General features: G+C 34.1%; 1 protein-coding gene across 2 annotated transcripts in view; it reads left to right on the plus strand.

Annotated features, from left to right (window-relative positions):
- Nucleotides 1-24,707, plus strand: part of Pde3b (phosphodiesterase 3B) — a 128,601-nt gene that overhangs the window by 82,914 nt on the left and 20,980 nt on the right. The window contains exons 3-11 of one of the 2 annotated variants that reach the window (XM_048359403.1): nucleotides 4,137-4,385; nucleotides 6,670-6,809; nucleotides 14,265-14,371; nucleotides 18,223-18,433; nucleotides 19,189-19,262; nucleotides 20,450-20,592; nucleotides 21,805-21,939; nucleotides 23,091-23,202; nucleotides 24,093-24,206. In XM_048359403.1, the coding sequence (XP_048215360.1) occupies nucleotides 4,137-4,385; nucleotides 6,670-6,809; nucleotides 14,265-14,371; nucleotides 18,223-18,433; nucleotides 19,189-19,262; nucleotides 20,450-20,592; nucleotides 21,805-21,939; nucleotides 23,091-23,202; nucleotides 24,093-24,206 (1,285 nt within the window). The remainder of the gene's footprint in view (nucleotides 1-4,136; nucleotides 4,386-6,669; nucleotides 6,810-14,264; nucleotides 14,372-18,222; nucleotides 18,434-19,188; nucleotides 19,263-20,449; nucleotides 20,593-21,804; nucleotides 21,940-23,090; nucleotides 23,203-24,092; nucleotides 24,207-24,707) is intronic. The other variant, XM_048359404.1, reaches the window with a different exon arrangement.

Raw genomic sequence — 24,707 nt, forward strand, 5'->3', positions numbered from 1 at the left:
TATCCTGATTTTAAGTGATTATTTTTGCTTACTTAGTACACATACGGGAGTAACATTTTAAGATGATTTATTTGACCACTTAGGGAATACATATCTCTATCAGATTAAATCAAATATAAGTATAGAAAAAGGAGAAAGATCACTGGAAAATGTTTTGCATTCAATATGATATTGTTAACTGGATTAATTTTTATGTATTTCTTTATAGATATATTCCCAGTATGAATGTGTTTTTGTATTCTGTTCTACAAATTTGTATCATAATGTTTCCATATTCTATTCTGAAACCTGATGTTTTTCACAATAATGGATAACATTAATAAATATACACTCATTAATGTACAAATATTTTTGATTTATTTCTCTAGTTGTCTTCTTACAAAGTTTTGAAAAATGAATATCCCTGTTAATGACTGACTTTTAGTTTTTCGTTTCTTAGTAGTTAGTACAGGAGTTTGAATTAGAAGTCTCAACACTTTCTAGGCAGATGCTCTTACCAATGAGCCATCCCCCCAGTCTTGTTTTTAATTTTTTTAAATAGCTCAAACCACTATCTTCCCAGTATCAGCATCCCCAGTTAGCTAGTATTGCAGGCATGAGCCATCAGTCCTCAGTTTACTTTCACACATTTTTATGACTTATTTTAAAAATTTCTATGCAATAGATAAAATAACGCATAAGAATAAAATTTTGTTGGACTTTGATCAGCAAAATAATATAACCATTGCAGTCAGGTAAAATTAAGGAGAAAACCAGACCTGGCTAAAAGGACTTATTGCATAGTGGCCTTCATTATCATGCATGTTCACAAAGATTTTCAGTTTCTTATTTCCTATTAGAGTATCTAATCTAAGTTACTGGCAAAATCTAAAAGTGAATAGTTTATAATGGCCCAAACTGTAGACTTGTCAGACTAGTGAATTAGTATAGGCATCTCTTCCTTTTTTAGTTTTTTTTTCTTTGCACTTAAAAATTGAAATGTAACAATTTTATGTAAATATATATAAATGTGCAGATTGATGAATTTTTCTCAGACCGAATCGTCACATGTGACTATATTTCTCTTCAAGAATTCAGCAACTGTAAAACCTTCTTATGCTCTCCTTCAGGTCATCATCAATTCCTGTCTTCATTTAAGGGTTATAACCAATCTTGATTATTTATATGTATGTAGATATGTATATATATGCATGTACATGACTATATATTAAATCTTAAGTAGTTGTACAAAGGAGTTGCCATTCAACAAAGCAGTTTATAGATATTATGCATTTTGACCAATGTTACCACCTTAATAATTCTCCTTCATTCCAGTCCTATCCTTCCTCTTAGTTTTCTTAATTTTGTAGACTATGCATTGAAATTATGTTAATTTTTGCCATTACAATTTATTTATACTATCTCTGGATTTTATATAAATGGAAGGAATTTAATGTATTTTCTCTTTTGCTTCTTTTAAAAAATTGATGAGAGACAGGCACTGTTGCCTCAAGCCTGTAATCTTAGCTACTGAGGAGGCTAAGATCTGAGGATCACTGTTTGAAGCTAGCTTAGACAGGAAAGTCTGAAAGAACCTTATCTCCAATTAATTAACAAAAAGTTGGAAATGGAACTGTCATTCTCAATAGTACAGTACTAGCCTTGAGCAAAAGAATTGCTCAGGGACAGCATGTAGTTCCTGAGTTCCAGCTCTCCCCCAAACCCTGTGAGATTAATGTTATGTAGCAGTAATCTATTCAGTTTTCATTCTACTTTATATTTCATTGAATGAGCATATCACCATGTATTTAATTATTGTATAGGTAGATAAATATTTGTTTGATTTCCAGTAATACTACTGAGATGATCTTTTATTGGGTATGTATCTTGGAATGGATTGCTACCATATACATGCATACATTCACTTTTGATAGTCTATGGCAGATAACTTCTAGAGTTTGTATTCCTCTATACTCAGTCTTCAGCTGTTCTACATTGTCACCAATATTTTAAGTAATTCTGTTAGCTGTTTCATAGCTTAAATATTTGCATTTTGCTGATGACTCTTTCGTATGTTAGTTGGCTACCCAGATATATTCTTTTTTTTTTTTTTTGCCAGTCCTGGGGATTGAACTCAGGGCCTGAGCACTGTCCCTGGCTTCTTTTTGCTCAAGGCTAGCACTCTGCCACTCGACCCACAGGGCCACTTCTGGCCATTTTCTATATATGTGGTGCTGGGGAATTGAACCCAGGGCTTCATGTATATGAGGCAAGCACTCTTTGCCATTAGGCCATATTCCCAGTCCCCACTTCGATATATTCTTGTCAAGTCTTTTTGTCCCTTTTTTATTTTGTAATAACTAGGGTTGTTTATGTATTCTGGACAGTAATATATATTTAGATATTCATATATATGTGATACATATTATCTATGTGTATTATACATGTATATAATCTCTGTTGAGAACATTTACCTCTGTCTGTGTATTAATGTGGGTTTTCTTTTGATGAAAATATTGCATAGCCAATTTACCAATCATTTCCTTTTTATTAGTTTGTTTTTGAAATTTGTATCCTCCACCCCATTTAGGTGGTACCAGGGTTTGATCACAGAGCTTTGCCCTCGTGAGGCAGGAACTCTTACCACTTGAGCTATTCTTTAGATAAGTCTTGGTTTTTGCCCTGGCTGGCCTGAATTGTACTCTTCCTATTTATACTTCCTTCTTAGCTGGTTTGGCAGGCATGTTCCTCTATGTCCAGCTTTTTTTTGGTGGAGATAGGTTCTTGGAAACTTTGGTTTGGGTTGGCTTTGAATTATTATATTCCCAGCCTCAGCCTCTTGAGTAAGTAGGAATGCAAGTGTGTTTTATTAAGCGTAGTGGTCTCATGTGATTTTCCTTTATCAACCTTCAAGCAGCAGGAACAACAGGTATATATCAGCATGCCTCAGTTCTTTCTGTATTTTATTTAAACTCTCTGTCCCCAAGAAGATTTTATTCTGTGTACATTGTAAATATTTTGTTGTTTTACTTTCCATTTCTGCTTGGTCTTTTAAATTCTCCATACCTTCTGGGACCTGAGCTCCCAGTTTGTTGTCCCAGTCCTCTGAGACAATGGGGAGCTTCACTGTTTCCCAGCCTCTTAAATTGCTCAGTGTCCCATTTTTTCTGTCCCGTGAAACAAACTCTGCTACTAGTGAGGAACTAAAATTCTACAAGGGGAAGAAACTAGCACAGAAATGTTGGGTTCAGTGTGTGTGTGTGTGTGTGTGTGTGTGTGTGAATTCTGGGACTTAAACTCAGGGTTTGAGCGCTGTTCCTGAGCTTCTTTTAGCTGACATTATTGGTACTTATTTGGAGATAAGAGTGTCATGGAGTTTCCTGGCCAGGCTATCTTGGAACTGTGATCCTCAGATTGCAGCCTCCTGAGTAATAACTAGGATTACAAGTGTGTGCAACTGGTGCCCAACCAAGATTTAATTTGAAACATTATATCATATATTGTTTGCAAAAACTTTAACACAAAAGGATCCAAAAAAGGTGAAATGCAAGTGAAGTCAATTAAGTGCATTTAAAAACCAAAAAGCAAGAATAGCAGTATTAATGCTTCCAGATAAAATCTAGAGTGAAGCACACACAGAATGATACTATGTAGTAATGAAATATACAAAGATGTCTCCTAAATACCATTAAAGAGGAGATAAAGTAACAAAAATAAAGAAAAAAAACCGCTTACTGTGTATACTAAATATATTTCAACAATTTTTTTTTTTTGTCAGTTTTGGGGCTTGGACTCAGGGCCTGAGCACTGTCCCTGGCTTCTTTTTTGCTCAAGGCTAGCACTCTACCACTTGAGCCACAGCACCACTTCTAGCATTTTCTGTTTATTTGGTGCTGAGGAGTCAAACCCAGGGCTTCATGTATATGAGGCAAGCACTCTTGCCACTAGGCTATGTCCCCAGTCCTCAACAATTTTAAATTAAAATTATACTGTTTGTTAGAGTATCTATGTCAGGTCCAAGTGAGTGAATATAAATTTATATTTAATAGATAGATTACTTATGTATTATGAGATTGATTTTTAAACTAGAAGAAGTTTTGTAAAAAGTGTTAAGTGTTTAATGTAACAATACATAATTTTCCTTTTGTCTTTTCTAGAATTCTGGAGGCGGAAATGGAATTGATCTGTCAGTGCTAAATGAGGCTCGAAATATGGTGTCAGATCTTCTGGTTGACCCAAGCCTTCCCCCACAAGTTATTTCTTCTCTAAGGAGTATCAGTAGCTTGATGGGTGCTTTCTCAGGTTCCTGTAGGCCAAAGATTAATCCTCTTACACCATTTCCTGGATTTTACCCATACTCGGAAATAGAGGATCCATCTGAGAAAGGAGATCGAAAACTTCACAAGGTTAAAATACAGTAATCATCCAACCCTATTTATTCTATTTATTGTTACATTTCAATTAAAACTAGTCCTTTGAATGTTATATAACATACAATTCCTTTTCCAAGAATCAACTGCATTTATTTTATATCATGGTGCTTGGAACTGTTAAGGCAGTTATGAATTCAAATAATTTTAGATCAGTACTCCAATTTTTATTTTATTAATTTTTAATTTAATAATTTAATTAGTTTAATTTTATTAATTTTATTCATTTTTCCTGGTACCAGTGATCAAACTCAGGGCCTTAAACTTGCCAGGCAAACATTACATCCTCTAATTTTAAATAACATTGCTGTAATTGACAGCTATAATTTAAAATTTTATTTATTCAGAGAACTTTTACTTATTTTTGTTGTTATTATTAACATGCCCACAAGTAGCTGAAATCATAAAACTTTAAAAATATTAATAGTTTAAGCATTATTTTAGTTCAGTAAATTTATTCTGCAGGTAAGGAAACCAAAAGATGAAATTCTAATCAGTTAGGTATAGTAGTGTTAAGTATAATAGTGTATATAGAATCTAGAAGAGAAAAGGTAAATTTAGCTTTTGGAGGGATTTTTGATCAGTTAATTTAATACTGACATCTCAGTAGTACGGTTTAAGATATGCTGAAAAATTAAAGCAAAATTATGGCCAAAGTATCTAAAAATTACTTATAATAATCTGGATTATAGGTAGGTAGATGGTGCTTTCATTGAAAACATTTTTTTAGTAGTGCCTGTGTTAGAATCCATTTAACAATGCTACTTATATATGCCACTATTTTTTAGTCCTTTATCTTATAAGAAGGATATTAGTTACAAGAATCCAAAAGTGATTGCAATAATCTTCAGCAAAATAACTTTAGTGTATTCTAGAGTTAGTTTTTACTCAAATTATTGTTGTTCCTGTATATTTTCCATTGATATTTGTTGATTGAAATAGTAATTTTTTAAAATAATAATTGTTAAAAGTCTTGATCATAAACCAAGCATGGCAGTGCATTTTTATAATCCCAGAATGTGGAGGCAGGAGGATCTCAAGTTCTGGTCCAGCCTGGGCTCCAGAGCAAGAACCGGACTCAAAACTCTTTAGAAATAAGCAAAACACACTTAACCATGAAAGTCATATTAATATCAGTATTATATTTGTTACTATGTTTGCTGGTATACTTTAGAAAGATTTTTACACATGCTTTTAATTTAACAGAATGACCAAACACCTCACATCCTGACAATTGTTTATAAACTAGGTTTATTTTGGATGCTGGAACCTACTGATAGGAGTAAATCCATATGAAATGAAGGAAATAGCTTTTATTCCTTTTTGGGTACCTTAAATTCTTTATTGGAATTTCCTATAATTCATCTCTTATTTTGGAAAAATGGATTTAAAACCCGGTAATACTTTAGAAAGAGAAATAGCATTTACAAAAATGATTAGTAGGCAATATCACCTGTGTGATTAAGAAATAAATATTAGATGAATTTAAAATCAGCAAATATGTTACATAAATAACTTTTCACTGTAGATCTCACCACGAGCCTTTACAAAATCATTGGTTTTGGGAAAATGTAAATTGAATGTCTCTGAGATAAATAAGAGAAATTAATACAAAGCAAAAACTATTTGATGTAAATCTCAGTTCAAGAACTTTTCAAAATAGTAAAAATTGTAATATTCCCTTTAATTGAACATTTGGAATAATAGAGAATATTTTCAAAGGCTTGGGTGTAGTGATGCTTTAGATGTTCTCTATTTAGCTTGATTGTTAGTTTGAAAGGTAACAGAAAGGTAACAGTTGCTATGTTAGATTGCCTTGTACTAAAAATACAAAAAATCATTAAGATACAGAGCTGATCATTCCTGATTCTGAGCTTGTCCTTTGAAATTGTTAGATGCACTTAAAAATTCTTGTTTACTTATCTTGAAACTAGAAATAAAATCAACAAATGAAAAAATCTAGCTGAAATTATTGAGTTCATAAATTGTTTTTGGTGGTACTGAGGTCTGAATTCAGCATTGCTAGATTTATACTCTACCACTAAATCCTGCCTCCAGCAGAAATGATTTTTCTATAGGAGCTAAATAACTAGAACAACAGTATGGAGTGTGAGACTTGGAATAAATTAATACATTTTCAGAATGAAGTTTTTTCACTTGTATATGTTAAAATATACTTTTTGTTTATATTTGCGTGTGTCATTATGATAATTATATACATATATGTGTCAGTTGTAACCATTGTTAAATTATTTAACAGGGAATAAGTAGTAGAAATAGTTTACCAACTCCACAGATGAGGAGAAGCTCTGGAACTTCAGGATTGCTACCTACTGAACTATCTTCAAGGTGGGAACGCAGTAATGGTAAAAGGCCTCACCAGGAGTTTAGCATTTCAAGGTAAATTTCTCAGAGCCTTTAAAGAAACTAAAGCATCCACTTTATTTCTGCAAATAAAATTTGAAGTAGTTATAAAAGTAGAGAGGAAAGTTTAATGTTAGATATAGGGTAACATAATTAGTAATAATAGGCGTAATCAAGAAATGTTACGGGCTGGGAATATGGCCTAGTGGCAAGAGTGCTTGCCTCGTATACATGAGGCCCTGGGTTCGATTCCTCAGCACCACATATACAGAAAATGGCCAGAAGTGGCGCTGTGGCTCAAGTGGCAGAGTGCTAGCCTTGAGCAAAAAAGAAGCCAGGGACAGTGCTCAGGCCCTGAGTTCACGGCTCAGGACTGGCCAAAAAAAAAAAAAAAAAAAAAAAAAAAGAAATGTTAGGTACCAGTTTCTCATGTTTATAATCCTAGCTACTGAGAAGTCTGAGGTATGAGGATAGAGATTTTAAGCCAGCCCAGGCAGAAAAAATTTCGAGACTCTTGCTGCAATTAACCAGCAAAAGAGCTAGACCGGAGATTGTGGCTCAAATGGTAGAGTGCCAGCTGCTAGCAAAAAAGCCAAGCAAGAGCTTGAAACCCTGAATTCAAGTTTTGTACTAGTCCTCTTCCTCCCAAACAAAATTCTTCCAAAGAAACTCACGACTTCTCTCAGAATTTAGGCTGAGTACAAAGCATGATGGGCCTTAATATTTTGTCAGTGAGATAATAGTTTAGGGAAATTGTTACCAATTGAGGACAGGATAATGATACTGCTTTTAAATTGGAGGGTATCTTTATTGAGGCAGTCATATGTACAGTATGCGAAGGTAGGTCAGCAGTTACTGATTTGTGAAAGGAAGAGCACATTTCTAGGGCTCATCACTGCTGTTGTGTTTAGGGTTGCAAGATTCTGTCTACTCCTAACTAGAGACTGAGAGGACTAATATATTCTATAATCTGTGAGCATTTACTTGAAACGAAACAGTACTAATACCCAAATTAAAGATATTAGTAACTACCAGTAAATAGACTGGGAAGATGCAAGAACTAAAATCTAAATGTGAATACACTATCATTTACTCTGATGATAGATGATTCAGTATTTTTCATTTGAAAGGCAATATACTGATTTCTTGCATAGTTAAAACTACTCCTTAGTTGTCTGTGTTAATAGAATTGGAATTAAGGGAACGTCCATGTTAAAGCATTTTCTGTTATTAGTGGTCATGTTATGCTTCATTTAGTTTTAATTGTATTGTTTCTCATATGAAGCAGTAGATAGCAAGATCAGAATATAACTGTTAAAATTCATGTTAAGGTTTATATGTGGAATACAGTCAGATAATTATAATTTTCAAAAATTTTTGGTGGTTTTTAAATTTGAATTTTTATAGTACATTCAAATATATTAAATCCTTTTTGTTTTATTTTGAGTATTTTATTAATACTTTATTTAATTTAATTTATATGTATTTTTTGAGCCAATACTGGGGCTTGAACTCAGAGCCTTGTGATCTTGCTTGGCTTTTTCACATATGGCTAGTATTCTACCACTCACACCTCCATTCTTGAACTCCTTTCATTTTTCTAATGAAAGAAAAATGTAGTAAAGGATGTATAAAACAGAAGTGGATTGAAACATTTAGAATATGATACAGAAAAATGAATTGAGCCCAAATTTTGGCTAGAGCCTAACAGTCTTTTTTTTTTTTTTTTTTTTTTTTTTTGGCCAGTCCTGGGCCTTGGACTCAGGGCCTGAGCACCATCCCTGGCTTCTTCCCGCTCAAGGCTAGCACTCTGCCACCTGAGCCAAAGCGCCCCTTCTGGACATTTTCCATATATGTGGTGCTGGGGAATCGAACCCAGAGCTTCATGTGTAGGAGGCAAGCACTCTTGCCACTAGGCCATATTTCCAGCCCCTAACAGTCTTTTTTTCTTTTTTTTCTTCTAAGTGGATGTATGTGATAGGGATATGGAAAATAGGATATGAGGAAGTAAACTGAATATATAACAGATTTCTTATCCATAGAAGCTTTATTTTTAAAATACTGTACATTAAAAGGATGAAAATTATTCTTGAGAAATCTTTCATAGTGTGTAACAGCAATGAATTTCCCGTTAAAGAAACATTTGATACATTGAGTTGAGGCCATTTGTATTCTGCTGCCTCAGATGACTGATGAGGGAGGGGCTAACAAGTTTGAGAAGAAATGTACTCACTACCTTACCTATGTAACTGTAACCACTCTGTACATCACCTTGAAAATAAAATGGAAAAATAATAAAATAGAAACATGATCTGGAGCAAAGTAATATTTAATTTTTTTATTGTTGCTTCTTTTGTGGTACTGGGGACCGAACCCAGGACCTTGAGCTTGCTAGGTCTGTTTTCTGTGATTTGATCTATACCTCTAAGCACCCTAATCTTAAACTCTTGAGAAATGCTCATGTAATATAAGCATAGGCTGGTTTCTGTGTTTTTATTTACCTTTAATCAAAACAAAATCTATGTGTCATAAAAGATTTAAAAATTTGGAGAGTAACTTGGTGGTATAATATCTATCTACTTTATTTTATATTTTTTGCCAGTCTTGGGGCTTGAACTCAGGTCCTGAGCACTGTCCCTGGCTTCCTTTTGCTCAAGGCTAGCACTCTACCACTTGAGCCACAATGCCACTTCCGGCTTTTTTTCTGTTATGTGGTGCTGAGGAATCAAACCTAGGGCTTCATGAATGCTAGGCAAGCACTCTACCACTAAGCCAAATTCCCAGCCCCTATATGTACTTTAAAGGAAACAGGCTAAATGCAATTTTTCTGATGTTCAGAAACTAGAATCTCTTAGTGATGGTTTTAAGAAAATGTTGTTCATCTTCACTATCCAATATGGTAATTCTTAATTGTATATGACTACATGTATCCAGTATCACTAAAGAATTGAATTTTAAATTAAACTAATTTTAATTAATTAGCTTCAAATACAAAGAGCAACATATGACATTTAAACAATGTGTGACACCAACATCAAACAGTGCAGCTCTAGATGTTTAATGTTTAGTGATATTTTTGCTCAAGAAGCTTTAGGCTTATAACAAAAAAATGGGATAAACTCATGATTCTGGATTAATGTTGACTTTATTAGAATACTCCAAAACTGAGTTCTCATAGCCTAAGTTGTTTTTTCTTTTTTGAGTAGGCGATAATAACTTTTGATCTAAGTTAATTTAGCTCCATATTGGTAAGCTGTATTTTTTTTATTAATTAAATTTTGTTGACAAGGTGTTGTGCAAAAGGGGTACAGTTACATAATAGGGCAGTGAGTACATTTCTTGTGATATCTTACACCCTCATTTTTCTTTCCCTTCCCTAGATCAGGTAGGCATATAAACAATACCCAGTGTACCAAAATCAATACAGTAGCCACGTGGCGTATGCCAAAGCAAATTCACCTAGAACTTTAAATATAATGTCAACAATAGAGTTTGCTTATCCTTGTCTTATATGATCATACATACATAGTTGTTGAGCTATTGTGATCCACTGAGAGGTCTATTTTAGACCTTTTTATGTTTAGTAGTTGTTTGGTTTTTAGATACATAATGTAAGGTCGCTGACCCAAACCTGTGGAAATACCATTTGACGAGAACTTTTTTGTTTCAGAGACCTGATTTCTACTGTCCCCCCACCCCGCCCCGCACCTTAACAGTCATATATCAAGGAGACCATGCCCCTTTGTTCTCTGTGTTCTAGGCTTGTCTCGTTCAACATTATTTGTTCCAGTTCTGACCATTTCCCTTCAAATACCAATATTTTATCATTTGTAATCACTATGTAGTATTCCATTATGTATAGGTACCACATTTTTTGGATCCATTCATCTGTAGAGGGGCACCTAAGTTGTTTCCATATTCTGGCTATTGTGAATTGTGCAGCGATAAACATGGATGTGCAGATGTCTTTTTGATATCCTGAGACCTGTTGGTCAGGATAGATGCCTAGGAGTGATATGGCTGGGTCATAGGGTATGTCTATGCTGAGCTTTTTGAGGAACCCCCATACTGTTCTCCAAAGTAGTTGTACTAATTTGCACTCCCATCAACAGTGGAGAAGGATTCCTCTTTCCCCACATCCCCTCCAGCATTACCTAGGGAATAACCTAACTAAAGACGTGAATGACCTATTTAATGAGAACTATAAAAATCTAAAAAGGGAAATCAAAGAAGACACAAGATGGAAAGACCTCCCATGCTCATGGGTAGGCAGAATCAATATAGTGAAAATGGCCATATTGCCCAAAATATTATACAAATTCAATGCAATCCCCATCAAGTTCCCAGCTACATTCTTCACTGAAATAGAGAAAGCAACCCATAAATTCATATGGAACAGCTAAAGACCTAGAATAGCCCAAGCAATTCTAGGCAAAAGAAGCAGTGCAGGCGGTATCACAATACCAGACTTCAAGCTCTACTATAGAGCCATCATAACAAAAACAGCCTGGTATTGGTATAAAACAGACCTGAAGACCAATGGAATACAATTGAAGACCCAGAAATAAAACCGCACTCTTACAGTCAGCTGATATTTGACAAAGGAGCTAAAGACATACAGTGGAAAAAACAGAGCCTCTTCAACTACTGGTGCTGGGACAAATGGGCAGCCATAGGCAGAAAACTCAAAGTAGACCCTAGCCTATCACCATGCACCAAGATCAACTCAAAATGGATCAAGGACCTTAAAATCAGACCTGAATCTTTGAAACTACTGAAGGACAGAGTAGGAAAGACGCTAGAACTTATAGGTACAGGAAGGAACTTCCTGAATAGAGTCCCAGGGGCACAACAGATAGGGGAGAGACTCGACAAATGGGACTACTAAAAAATAAAAGTTTTTGCACAGCTAAAGACATAGCCACCAAACTAGAAAGACAACCAACCATATGGGAAAGGATCTTCACCAGCACAGCAACAGACACAGGCCTAATATCCGTCATCTACAGAGAACTCAAAAAACTAAGTCCCTCCAAGCCCAGTAAACCAATTAGGAAATGGGCAAAGGAGCTAAAGAGAGACTTCACAAGAGAAAGAGATAAAAATGGCAAAGAAACATATGAGGAAATGTTCAACATCCCTGGCAGTAAAGGAAATGCAAATAAAAACAACCCTGAGATACCACCTCACTCCAGTTAGAATGGCCTATACTTTAAACTCAGGCAATAGCCTAAGTTTTTGATTCTTAATTTGAACTCAACTTTCAATGCTGGTCACAGTTTCTCACATTGTGATTTTAACATGATGCCATTAGTAAGCCTCTCATTCCCTAAATGTATACCTAAAACCAAACTTCTTATCCCTCCAGATGTTTTTTCATTGTGGTAACAGATGACTTGTTCTGCTTTTAGTTCCTAGTGCAATACTATCCTTCTATGGTTTAGTGGTTGCTTACAAAATTGATTTACCTAGAAAACTTGTTACCTTCATATTCTGTACCTTATTCTACATGTAACAATTGTCATGTGTATCTCTGAAATAACATGTACTATTTCTTCTACTTTGTCACTTTGTCTATATTGTTTCATATTTTAATAACAATACTTAGGCTATTAAGTCAGCATCTTAATTGGACTTCTAATTTCACCATTATGTCCATTCTCTGCTTACTACCAGAAATTTTCCTTAAAGAAAACTTTGATTTTCTGGTTTTTCTAATTATCAAACTTCTAATTATCAAGCAGTGCTTATTGAATAATGCCTAATGTTTTAGCCTAGAACTTGAAATCCTGTTATAACCTCATGACAAAGCTATATCCTTACTTGGAAAAGTAAATAAATCAACAGAATTGAGTAGTCTTTTAAAGAATGAGAGTAGTATGAGACTCTGGGTTTGATCCTCAGCACTGAAAAATCAATCAAACAAAGAATGAGTGTAGGAAAGTAAAAAATATATCTATATCTATCTATCTATTTATATCTATCTATCTATCTCTATCAATCTATCTATCTATCTATCTATCTATCTATCTATCTATCTATCTATCTATCTATCTATCTATCTATCTATCTATGTCCATGGGCTGGGCAGCAGTGACTCATGCATGTTATCCTAGCTATGCAGGAGAGTGAGCTCTGAGGATTGTGGTTTGAAGCCAGCCTGGGCAAGAAAGTCTGTTAGACTTATCTCCAATTAACCACCAGAAATAGAGCCATGGCTCAAATGGTAGACTTCTAGCCTTAAGAAGAAAAGCTAAGGAGAGTGCTCAGGTCCTGAGTTCAAGTTCCCATACCAGCAGTTGCACCCCTCTCTCCCTAACACAAAAATAGCCACAGGACTTACTTTAGTTTCTTTGAAGTTTTCTAGTAATTTTGTTTCAGTTTAACTTACATGAAAATTAAGTTCAATTTTATTTTTAAAAAAATTGAAGTATAAGCAAATGATACCACCTCTTAAGAATAGTCCTCTTCCCTTATTTTCCAAGGAAAGGTAATCTTCCCTGAGTAAATGGAGTATGAAAGTATAGAAAAGAGAGAAGGAATGGGGAAGGGCTAATTGAGAACTAAACTAAGAAAAGTTGAATGAGACTAGATACAGAATCTAGATTTGACTCTGAACCCATAACAGAATGCCCACATAGAAGAAAATAGGCCAGTGAATATTCAAAGAAAGGAAGGTAATATTCATGGTGTGTTTTATATACACATGTCCTTGAGTCCAAAACTTTTGTGCCAACTATTAATGTACTTACTTTGTAACATATAACTAATGTTCTTTTATTTATCATGTTATTGTACTATGATTATATATCTGTATGTAATTTCTTTATAAAAGTCTTACATACTGTATTAAGTATAATGATAATCAATAATTGTGAGGAAGCAGGAAAAGAAAATGATGAAAAACTACTTTTGGCAGTTCTCATTCATCAGCTACGCTTGCTTATATAAGCACTTACTAGAAAAGCAAATTCCTTGGCCTATCCTATACACTGAATTAGAATCCCTGAAGATGGAATGAGTAACCTGTGCTTAAAGATGACTTCCATGCGTTACTGGAAACCTGCCTTAGGCCAAGAAATCAGAAATTTGAAACCTGTGGACCTGCTCTAGGCCATAGGCTGTTTTCTTTTTTTTTTGTTTGTTTGTTTTTGTTTTGTACTAGAGTTTGAACTTAGGGCTGTATGCTTGCTATGCAAGTGTTTTACCACTTGAAGCATGCTCCCAGCATGCTTTTATAGTTTTAGAGAAACACAGCCAAATATTTTTTTAATTATTGTTCCTTAATGTTTTTGTGCTACTGTGACAGAGGCAAAACCTCCAATACAACAGAGATATTATGGCCTGCTCCAGAGTCTAGCGTATTAGCTGCTGATTCCTACTTTAGAATGAATAAGCAGGTATTTGCTAATTGAAATGAAAATCCAAAAGGAAATGAAGGATTGCTTTTTGTAATTTAGAAATTCTTAACTTGTTATCTTTCCTTTTTAGTCAAGGATGCTATCTGAATGGGCCCAATAATTCCAGTTTCTTGACAATACCAAAGCAAAGGTCATCTTCTATATCACTGTCTCACCATGTTGGATTGAGAAAAGCTGGTAAGAAATTCTTTTTAAAAAATATGTTTATTATCAAGAGACAAGATCTTACTGTTTTTGTTAGTTTATTGTCACAGTGATGTACAGAGGAGCTACAGTTTCATACGTAAGGCAGTGAGTACATTTCTTATCAAACTTGTTACCTCCTTTTTCATTTTTCTCCCACCTTCCCCCTCCTGCTACCAGCACCCCCCCCATGTGTACAGTTGGTTTATGGCATATTGTCTTGTAAGTATTGCTGTTGCATTGGTTTGCCTTTTACCATTTGTTTCTCCATTTGATGTTCCTTACTGTTTTGTCTATGCTGGGCTCCAAGGATCTTTCTGCCTCAGCCTCTTGAGTGCATGCTACTACAGGTACATACCACCTTGCCTGCCTTAGAAATACTTCTTTATGATTTAAATATGTAAATTCTTAAAGAATATTGTAGTGCAAATTTTACAGATATCTGAATTTTAATACTATGTAATATATTTAAATTAATATGACTAAATCTAGTTGGGTTGGCTACTATTTGACCACTTGTTAATTTATTTAATAAACATCCTACCTGCAAGCTTAAATATTTGCAAATCTAGAATAAGGGAAAAACCTTGAAGAAAGTTTTTTTTGTAAAGTGGTAATTATGGAGAAAAAACATGAGAGTATCAAAAAACCTTGGCTGCTTCCTAGCTAGTCATTGTAATAGGATTAAATTTTTTTTATAAATAAACCTTAGAGAATGCTTTAAAATTTCTTAGATGAAAGATATTTTACAAATAGTAATCAGAGAGAATTTTGATGTTCTCAATCAGGTATAGTGAGTGAAACACATTACTCATTATATTTTTTGTGGGAGTTCTGAGGTTTAAGCTCAGGGCCTTGTGTTTGCTAGGAAAATGGTCTAGTATTTGAAACACACTTATATCCCTTTTTGCTTGGGCTGACCTTGAACAGAAGATCCTTCTACTTATGACATTTCATGTAGCTGGGATAATAGGCATGCATTGCAACTTCTGGATTGTTTCCTTGAAATTGATCTTGCTAACTTCTTGCCTGGCCTGGAAGTAAAGTCTTCCTAATGTCTGCCTTTCAAGTAACTAGGGTTATAGGTGTGAGCTTTCCTTGGTCCCGAAAATACTTTTATATACAGTAAAATATAAAATGAAGAAACAGTAATATGTTATTGATGATCAAGCACTAAAGGAATATTTGTTCTGAATCAACAGTCTTTAAAAACAGCAATGGTGTCTTAAAGGAAATAAGAGGATGGGCAAAAGAGTGGATAGTTTGACTAGAGAAAAAATAATGGACAGCTAGAAGTGAGAGAGTAGTTGATTAAATCAAAATCTTATTGTTGATTTAATGAGTAGATTGAATACAGTTTTCTCATTAAACAATATTGAACCTGAAGATAAATAAAAGTCAGAAAGAAATAAAAAAGAGGGAAAAATTTGCAATTAACAGAACAAAATGTAGTAAGAGACATATGGCATGCCTCTCACCTTCCCAAAGTTCAACTATATATGTGAAAAGGTTACAAAAGAGAGAGATAAGCAGAAGGAACTATTTTTTAAAGTGAATAAAAAGAAAACATCAGATCCATAAAGCTTAGTGAACTATATATAAACAAAGTAATGACTGAGGGGGGAAAATCACAGACAAAGCAATCAGATCTCTGCATTATAAAGATAAAAAGAGAAATCTCAAAAGTAATCAGAAAAATTCAGATTTTCCAAGAAACAATAATGTTGACAATGACCTTTCAACAGAAACTATGGAAACTAAAGCCAATAGAATATCATTTTTTAAAAGGTTGAAACAGAAAAATTATTATCTATAGTTCTCTGTCTAATGAAAAACTTGAAAGATAAAAGTGATGTACAAACTTTTGTTCACTGTCCTCAACAAACACAAATACACATTGGTGGATACACTAATTTCGTTGTGATAACTATTTCACAATATATAGTATATGTAAATCAGAGCATTTGGGTTATGCATTCTTTTTTTTTTGCCAGTTCTGGGGCTTGGACTCAGGGCCTGAGCACTGTCCCTGGCTTCTTTTTGCTCAAGGCTAGCATTCTACCACTTGAGCCACTTCTGGCCTTTTCTATGTATGTGGTGCTGAGGAATCGAACTCAGGGCTTCATGTATGTGAAGCAAGTACTCTACCACCAGACCATATTCCCAGCCCGAGTTGTACATTTTTAAAGTATACAATTTTTATTTATCTGTAAACATTACGAAATTTAACCTGCTTTTTTCATGTTTATTATATCTAAGAGGAACCTTAAGAGCAATATCTAGAGTAGTGTTTGATGGAATACCTAGGCACTCATAACCTATCCAAGGTGATATTACATTTATCTATATGAGTTTTAACATACCTAAGTGTTGTACTATGCCTAATAACATTGTAGGTCTTTCTTTCCTCTCTGAATTGCATTTGACTTGGATCAGTATTTCCACTAAAGTCTTAAACCTTCCTACATATCTCTGGTAAGGCTGTGTTGGGATCCATCTTTGGCCTTGATGGAAGGGGCTTGATGCCCCTCCCCCAGCCCTGGGGAATGCGGCCTGGCTACCCCCTCTGGATCGGAATCCAGAAAAACCGGTTGGGCAAACAGCCCCCCAACCCTCTAGCCAGCCCGGAGCTTACCAACCCTGCCCTGGCTCGGTGCCCTCGAGTGATGATAGCTCCTGGGGGTCAGGTGATACCTTTCAGCCTATCGACATCCTGGCCAAACCCCTCCCCTCGGAATCATCTCCCCTTGTCCTTGTCTCAATAAAGTTAGTTCGCTCTAAGAAGCTAACCCCGTGGCATGTGTACGGGCACACATCTGCGGCCAGGCCACGTGCACAGCAGGTTGGCGCTGACTCCCCCGCCTCACTCTAGCTTATCTGCGGGTGGGACGGCTAGGGGAGAGGGCGAGAAAGGGAGGGTGGAAAGAAAGAAGTAAGTACCCCAGCCGGGAGAAGCTAACAAGCCCAACACTAATGCTCAAGTTAAGGTAGTCACCAAAGGTTTTGGAATAAATCAACAGGATTGTAAAGACATCTTCAGTGTTTCTTTTAGCACTCTTTATTGTAGCACCTAACACTAGCTTGCTTTTCTACTATAGTCTAGGTTTCTTGAGTATTTTATGGTATTTTCCCCTACATTGTACGGCCTTAGACATTTTCAACATATACTATGCTGCCAAGTATTTGATTTGTTTAACGAATGGATTAACTGTAAATATTTATAATATTTTAAAGAAGTTTCTGCTATTTTATTAGTATATAATGTTATTACATCCTCAACTTGATTAATGCTATTAAGAACTTTAGTTCTTAAATAAATTTAATGTATAATTGAGTAAAATAGAATAAAATATGTATGGAATAAAAAAGAACAGTAAAAACTAAGACACTATGTAGATAATCACTGTGGTATCTTTTTATAAAATGTGAAAGGTAAAGAATAAGTATTAGTTGAAAGGGACCAGAACAATCAAGATCTATTGTGTTCATGAACTGCTTTGTCAAATGGCACCTCCTTTGTACAACTATTTAAGGATAATAATTATGAAGAATATGCATTAGGAAAAGATATCCCACACAATATACATTTTAGTCACACTTGAAATATGTGCGGTTTTATATGCTATTCTATCAAACTTCGTTTACTCAATAGTGACTGATGATGACAGATAGAACAATTGTTAAATTCTACAATGTCTTGAACCCCCCACAAAAACTTAATTTTTTAATTTTCAAAATGCTTTTTTAGAGAAAAAAATGTTTTTTTATGTGAACATCAATACAATGACCACATACACATGCATATATATTTGTTGATATGTATTCCTTTCTTTTGAATTTTTAAGGTGGTTTTCCCAGCTTGAGTCCTGTGAATTCTCCCAGCTATGGGCCAATGTCTTCTGGCTCTCTAACTAATCGATCACCCATAGAATTTCCTGATACTGCTGATTTCCTTTCTAAGCCAAGTGCTGTTTTACATAGATCTCTGGGCAATGTACCCAGTACACCAGATTTTTATCAGTACTTTAGAAATTCTGATAGCAATCTGTGTAACAGGTAAGTTTCTTAACTTTATATTAATGAAATGTTTCCTTCTTCTGTCTAAAACTAGATGATAAATTAATCTTAGTAGTTTTTAGTACTTACATAAATGTTTTCCCATTTCAGTTCTACTAATTTCCTAATCAAATATCTCCATCTGAAGTGAATCTGAGGTGAAATATGACATTTTAGTAATGAATAAATAAAGAATTATGTTAATATACATAACAGTGCCTATTTGTAGTATGCAGTTCATATACTGTTAATTCACATTTATGCTTTAATATGAATATGTATTTTACCTCAGATAACAATGGTCACTTTCAAAAATATTTTATTTCCTTCAAGAACAGTTTCTAATATGTAAAGAGTTTTTTGTGGGGAGGGTCTTAGGGTTTGAACAGGGCCTGGCTTAGGCACTATCCTAGCTTTTTTGCTCAAGTCTAGTGCTCCACTACCTGAGCCACAGCTCTGCTTCTGGCTTTTTTTGTGTGTGTGGTTAATTGGAGATAAGATTCTCACAGATTTTCCCAGGCTGGCTTTGAATTGGGATCCTCAGCTCTCAGCCTCTTGAGTAGCTAGGATTATAGACAGAGGTGAGCCACCAGCACCTGGCTCTAGCTAAAGACTTGCAGTTACATTGATTGGAATATTAGGATGTGTTGTATTTGGAGTCTAAGTTAAAAATTAAGCAGATTTTCTAATAATGTTTAGGTTAAAGGCTTTTAAACCTCACCATATAAATCTATTTATCTATTTTATTCTTTAAGCTGTGGGCATCAAATACTAAAATATGTTTCAACATGTGAGCTGGATGGTACAGACCACCACAGTGGAAAATCAGGTGAGAGTGTACAAGTCATGTGCATTTGAGTTTAAGAGTAATTTCTTATAATATTTTTTTTGGATGGATGAATACATGAGTATAACTTCCATTTAACCATCTATAAGTTTTTGTGTTGTTGGGTTTTGTATGTGTATGTGTGTGTGTGTGTGTGTGTGTGTGTGTGTGTGTGTGTGTGTGTGTGTTGCTTGGGACCTAACCAAGGAACTTGTATAGTCTAGGCCAGCACATGGCTGCTGAGCTAAATCCTTAACTCTCATTTATTCATTTTTAAAGTGAGGATAATAATTTTACTTATTTTATAGAAGAATTAAGAAAAAGTATGATAAAACCAAAAAGATAATAAAAGAACAAATTATAAGTAGTTGATGGTGAAAGTACTTTGAAGAGTCAGAAATATGCAGATAAATATTCTTTGATTTGGGCTAGTTTTGATAAATAGCAAGACTTTTACTAAACACAGCCTAAGCTCAAAAATGTTAGCATAGTGTCATTGAGTGTTATTCAGAAAGATATAATTATATCATTGTGAAACATGTTTTACATCAAACAAAAATACTGTTGTTGATAAAATAATTATAACTAAAAATTAATGAGCTTAGAGGACTTAATTTATTCATATAGCCAACTATTAGTTTAGGAAAAGTTTCTGTTTAAGGTATTATAAATAGAATAAATAGGACTATTTTAAATGTGTGAATGAGTATTATTTGTTTACCAGTACTCCTCCATTTTTCCATGTGAGTTGCAAAAGAGAATATTATTAATTGCATGGACAGAGAAACATCAAAATTCATTATGCTTTTTTATTCATTTTGCTTCAAAATTTACATGTGGCTAAATGAATTATGAATGTTTATATCAAATTTGCAAGAAAGTTTTTGCTGATAGAGATAGTACTGATAGAGATTGGCTTTTTAAATTTCTCACTTTTATAAAGAATATCCATCTTTCTCTTCCATCTTTGAGTAGATATGTAATGCACTTAATATGTGAAATATTTGTGTTGCCTAAGCATAAGCTACATGTGCAGAATAGTGTGACTAGATACAACTCAATGGTGTAATTTAAGCAGAATTTTACTACAGTTCACCCTGGGTATTTTAAAACAATAACCATTTTTCTTTTAAAGCTGTACATTTGTGGCAACTATATTTATCTTTATTGCTATATATGCTTTTTGAAAGGTGCAGAAGACAACAGTGTTTTTTTGAAAGAACCATTCAACCTTACAGAAATTCAGCAAGAAGAGGAAACAGAGAAGAGAGACTGCAGAAAATTATTTTTGGAAGGTGATAATCGCCTAACAGAAGAGGCACAGCAACCAAATGTAAAAGATAAATTTCAATATGATAATGTTAAAGTGAAAAATACATTTTTTACCCAGAACAAGATTAATCAATGTAATGATATTTTATTTATTTATTTTTGTTCAGAAGTCACAATAACTGAAATAGTGTTTGGCCATACAGAATAATTAGTTCTAAGCCTGTCATCAGAAAGCAACAAGCTGTATTCATTTTAAAATGAGCACATTTATTTAATTTTATAGTAGATATAGGTTAGCCTATTTCTTCAGTGTATGTTTTAAAAAGAGAAGTTGCAAACTCATTAAAAGAAACCAAAGAGAACAATATACCTATAAAAGCAGTGTTTTTCTTAAAGTTCAAAATGTGAGCTTTTAGGAAACAATCCTATCCATCTATTTGGGGAGGCTGTCTTAGTAATAAATATGAATATACTGAAATTAGTATCTTTTCCTTTTTTTAAAATGTAGGTACTATAGCTTGAACTCAGAGCCTGGGCACTGTATTGTCCCTTAGCTTTTCCACTGAAGGCTGATGCTCTACTACTTTAGCCACAGTTTTTTGGCAATTAACTGGCGATAGTCTCATGTCCTTTCTTATCTGAGCTGGCTTTGAATCAGGATCTTCAGAGTTTAGCCTCCTGAGTAGCTAGGATTACAGATATGACCCACTAGAACCAGGCTTTCTTACCTTTTGATAGCTGTAACTTTAAAAATGAAAGCAATGGACTTAGATGTATAAATGTAATGTACAGGTTCATTCATTTTCTGATAGAAGACATGTTTATAGTGATATAACTATATCATCCTACAATGAAAAATAGCAAATACAGATAAAAGTACATAATGTTTAGAATACATAATACAATAGAACAGAGTAGTGGTCTTTTTAATTTTGGTAGTGGTAAAGTTTGAACTCAGGGTCTTGTAGCAATCTACCAATTGAGTCATGATCCTAGGCCTTTTCATTTTTAGTTAATTTTTCTCCCACCTTTCTATATCACCTACATAGCTGAGATTATAGGTCTGAAACACCACACATGGCTTGTGCTTTGAGATAGGATCTTGCTAACCTTTTGCCCAGGCTAATGATTCTCATGTCTCCATCCTGCAAGTAGCTGGCATTACAGGTGTGAACCACTTCTTCTGGCACTGACAGTTTTTAATATTCAATTTTAAGTGTTCTCATTTAGAAGTGGATTTAATAATATCTTGTTTTTTTAAATATATGTACAGATTGAACAAGATGCATCACTGGACCTGACGTTAGAAGATTATGACTCATTAATAGAAAAGATGAGTAATTGGAATTTTCAAATTTTTGAGCTTGCAGAAAAGATGGGAGAAAAATCAGGAAGGATTCTCAGTCAGGTTTGTTTGCAAATCTCAACTATATTTTACTATAAATTATTTTTTTCTAATGTTTATAAAAGCAAAATCTAAATATAATTGGTTTAGGTATTAGTTCAGTATTTGCATTTATTGAATTATTTATTTTTTCAAAAAGATCCCAAATATATAAAACAATTATATTACATATAGTATGCATAGTTTATGTGTAAATATACATGTAGTTTGTTTGACTATATTAATGGAATTTAGTTTAGTCAAAGAAGCAATATTGTCTTACCTTTCTTTCAGGCAAGCACTCTTGCCACTAGGCCATATTCCCAGCCCCTTACCTTTCTTTGAATCTTGAGGTATAGAAGGACATAAGTAATATTTTAGTTCCCACTACTGTAACTTGAAGCTTTATTCTATACTTTACCTAGGGCCAAATAGTTCATTTCATGCTAGACCCCAGACTCAGAGTCCTACTTGATCAATCCATGTAATAGTATCAGTCTCACCAAAACATGACTCTAATTAATTCCTTAAATACCTTATTTAAAAATGCAAAATTTTAAGGACAAATTATATTGCAGACATCAAAGTTCATCTCATCAAGTACTTTAGGGACAAACGTAATGTATTTTCTGACTTTTAAAAATACTTAAAAAATAGGTTTCAGGTATACGTCAGATAATTATGTATAAAGAACTAAATGTTTGGTTTCTTTTGGTTACATGGCCCATAGGTTTATGTCTCTCGCCTCCGTGCCCCGCCCCCTGCCCCCCCCCCCCCGTCTTTTTGTCAGTCATGAGTCTTGAACTCAGGACCTGGTTGGTTGCTGTCCCTAAACTCTTTTTGCTCAAAGCTAGTATCCTGCCACTTTGAGCCCCAGCTCCACTTCTGGTTTTCTGGTCATTAATTGGAAATGAGTCTCATGGACTTTCCTTCCTGGGTTGGCTTTGAACTGCGACCCTCAGATCTCAGCCTTCTGAGTAGCTAGGATTACAGTTGTGAGTTACCAGTGCCTTGCTCAGTTTTATTTTTGAAGGAATAAGTCATAGAGAAGCTTTAAATTAATTTCATGATAAATGTATAATTAACAATCCTAAATGAAAGCCTGAATAAATATTTTATTCAGCTGCAGATAGAAATTCATTGATGTTTTTCAAGTGAACTTAATTTACATTTAGGTTATGTATACCTTATTTCAAGACACTGGTCTACTGGAAATATTTAAAATTCCCACTCAAGAATTCATGAACTATTTTCGTGCATTAGAAAATGGCTATCGCGACATTCCATGTAAGTATTAACCTATCTTATACATAAGTTCAAATAATACACTTTTTTTCTTCAATAATACATCTTTCTCTTTACATAGTCCCTCAAAAAAATTTTTTACTGGAATTTGAACTCAAAGCTTTATTTGGCAAACACATTACCACTTGAGCTACACCACAATCCCCTCAAACATTTTTTAAACTACATGTTTGAGAAATTTTTAAACAGAAATTTAAAGATAAAATCTTTACCACTTAGTATTATCCAGAATTAAATGAGTACTGTTAACATTTTGATATATACCCTCCAAGACTTTCTCCTTATATAAATTTATTTTTATGAAGTAAATCATAATGGTGCTTATTTATGATCTACTTTTTGCCTTGTTATGAAGTATAAATTTTTACTAATATCTTAGTACCTTAACTTTTTAAAATTTTGCTAATTTTAAGTCAAGAATTACAGTACTATTTTTATTTTAAAATTATCCATAGAATTTGTATTTTAAAACATGTTCTGATTTATGAGGTAATTTTTAACTCTAGTTTGTAGTGAATATAATTTAAATTTCATAATAGGAAAAGATACAACTTACTGTATGTGTAGGAATATCCTGTAGTTGCCTTTCATATGGGCACATAAATCAAGGAGGGTCTTGATTTTGCCTGAGGCTACTCTCATTCCTTGATCCTTTATTACTGGGATTACAGACATGCAGCACCATACCTGTCCAGTAGAACTTTTTAGTGTATCAAGATACATTAGAAATAGATAAGACAAAATACAATTGTGGGAAATTATACATTTTATTTGTGAGGATATATTATGACCAGAAAATTCTCATACTTTATAAACGTCTTCTGTGAAGCTTATATAATCATCATTTCAATAAAATATTTTGATGACTTTAGATCATAATCGTATACATGCCACAGATGTCCTACATGCAGTTTGGTATCTGACAACACGGCCAATTCCAGGCTTACAGCAGATCCACAACGATCATGAAACAGGAAATGAAACAGGTACATCCTCCTATAAGTTCTTATTTTAATTGTTAAATATAATAAATTGAGCTATCTTATTTTATTGCCTCTTTTTAAAAAAATTTATTTATTAATTAAACAAATTTTTTGACAAGGTATTGTGCAAAAGGGGTACAGTTACATAATAGGGCAGTGTGTACATTTCTTGTGATATCTTACACCTGTTTTTCTTTCCCTTCCCTAGATCAGGTAGACATATATACATTGCACAGTGTACCAAAGACATATACAGTAGCCATGTGGCCTACGCCAAAGGAAATTCACCAAGGACTTTAAATGTAACATCAACAATAGAGTTTGCTTATTCTTGTCTTATATGAACATACATACATATCTTTTGAGCTATTGTGATCCACTGAGAGGTCTGTTTTTGGCCTTTATATGTTGAGTAGTTGTTTGGTTTTAGTTACATAATGTAGGGTCGCTGACCCAAACCTGGGGGAAATACCATTTGATGAGAAGTTTTTGATTTCACAGACC

Source organism: Perognathus longimembris, chromosome 13 (assembly GCF_023159225.1).
Source record: "Perognathus longimembris pacificus isolate PPM17 chromosome 13, ASM2315922v1, whole genome shotgun sequence".
Taxonomy (NCBI): Eukaryota; Metazoa; Chordata; class Mammalia; order Rodentia; family Heteromyidae; genus Perognathus; species Perognathus longimembris.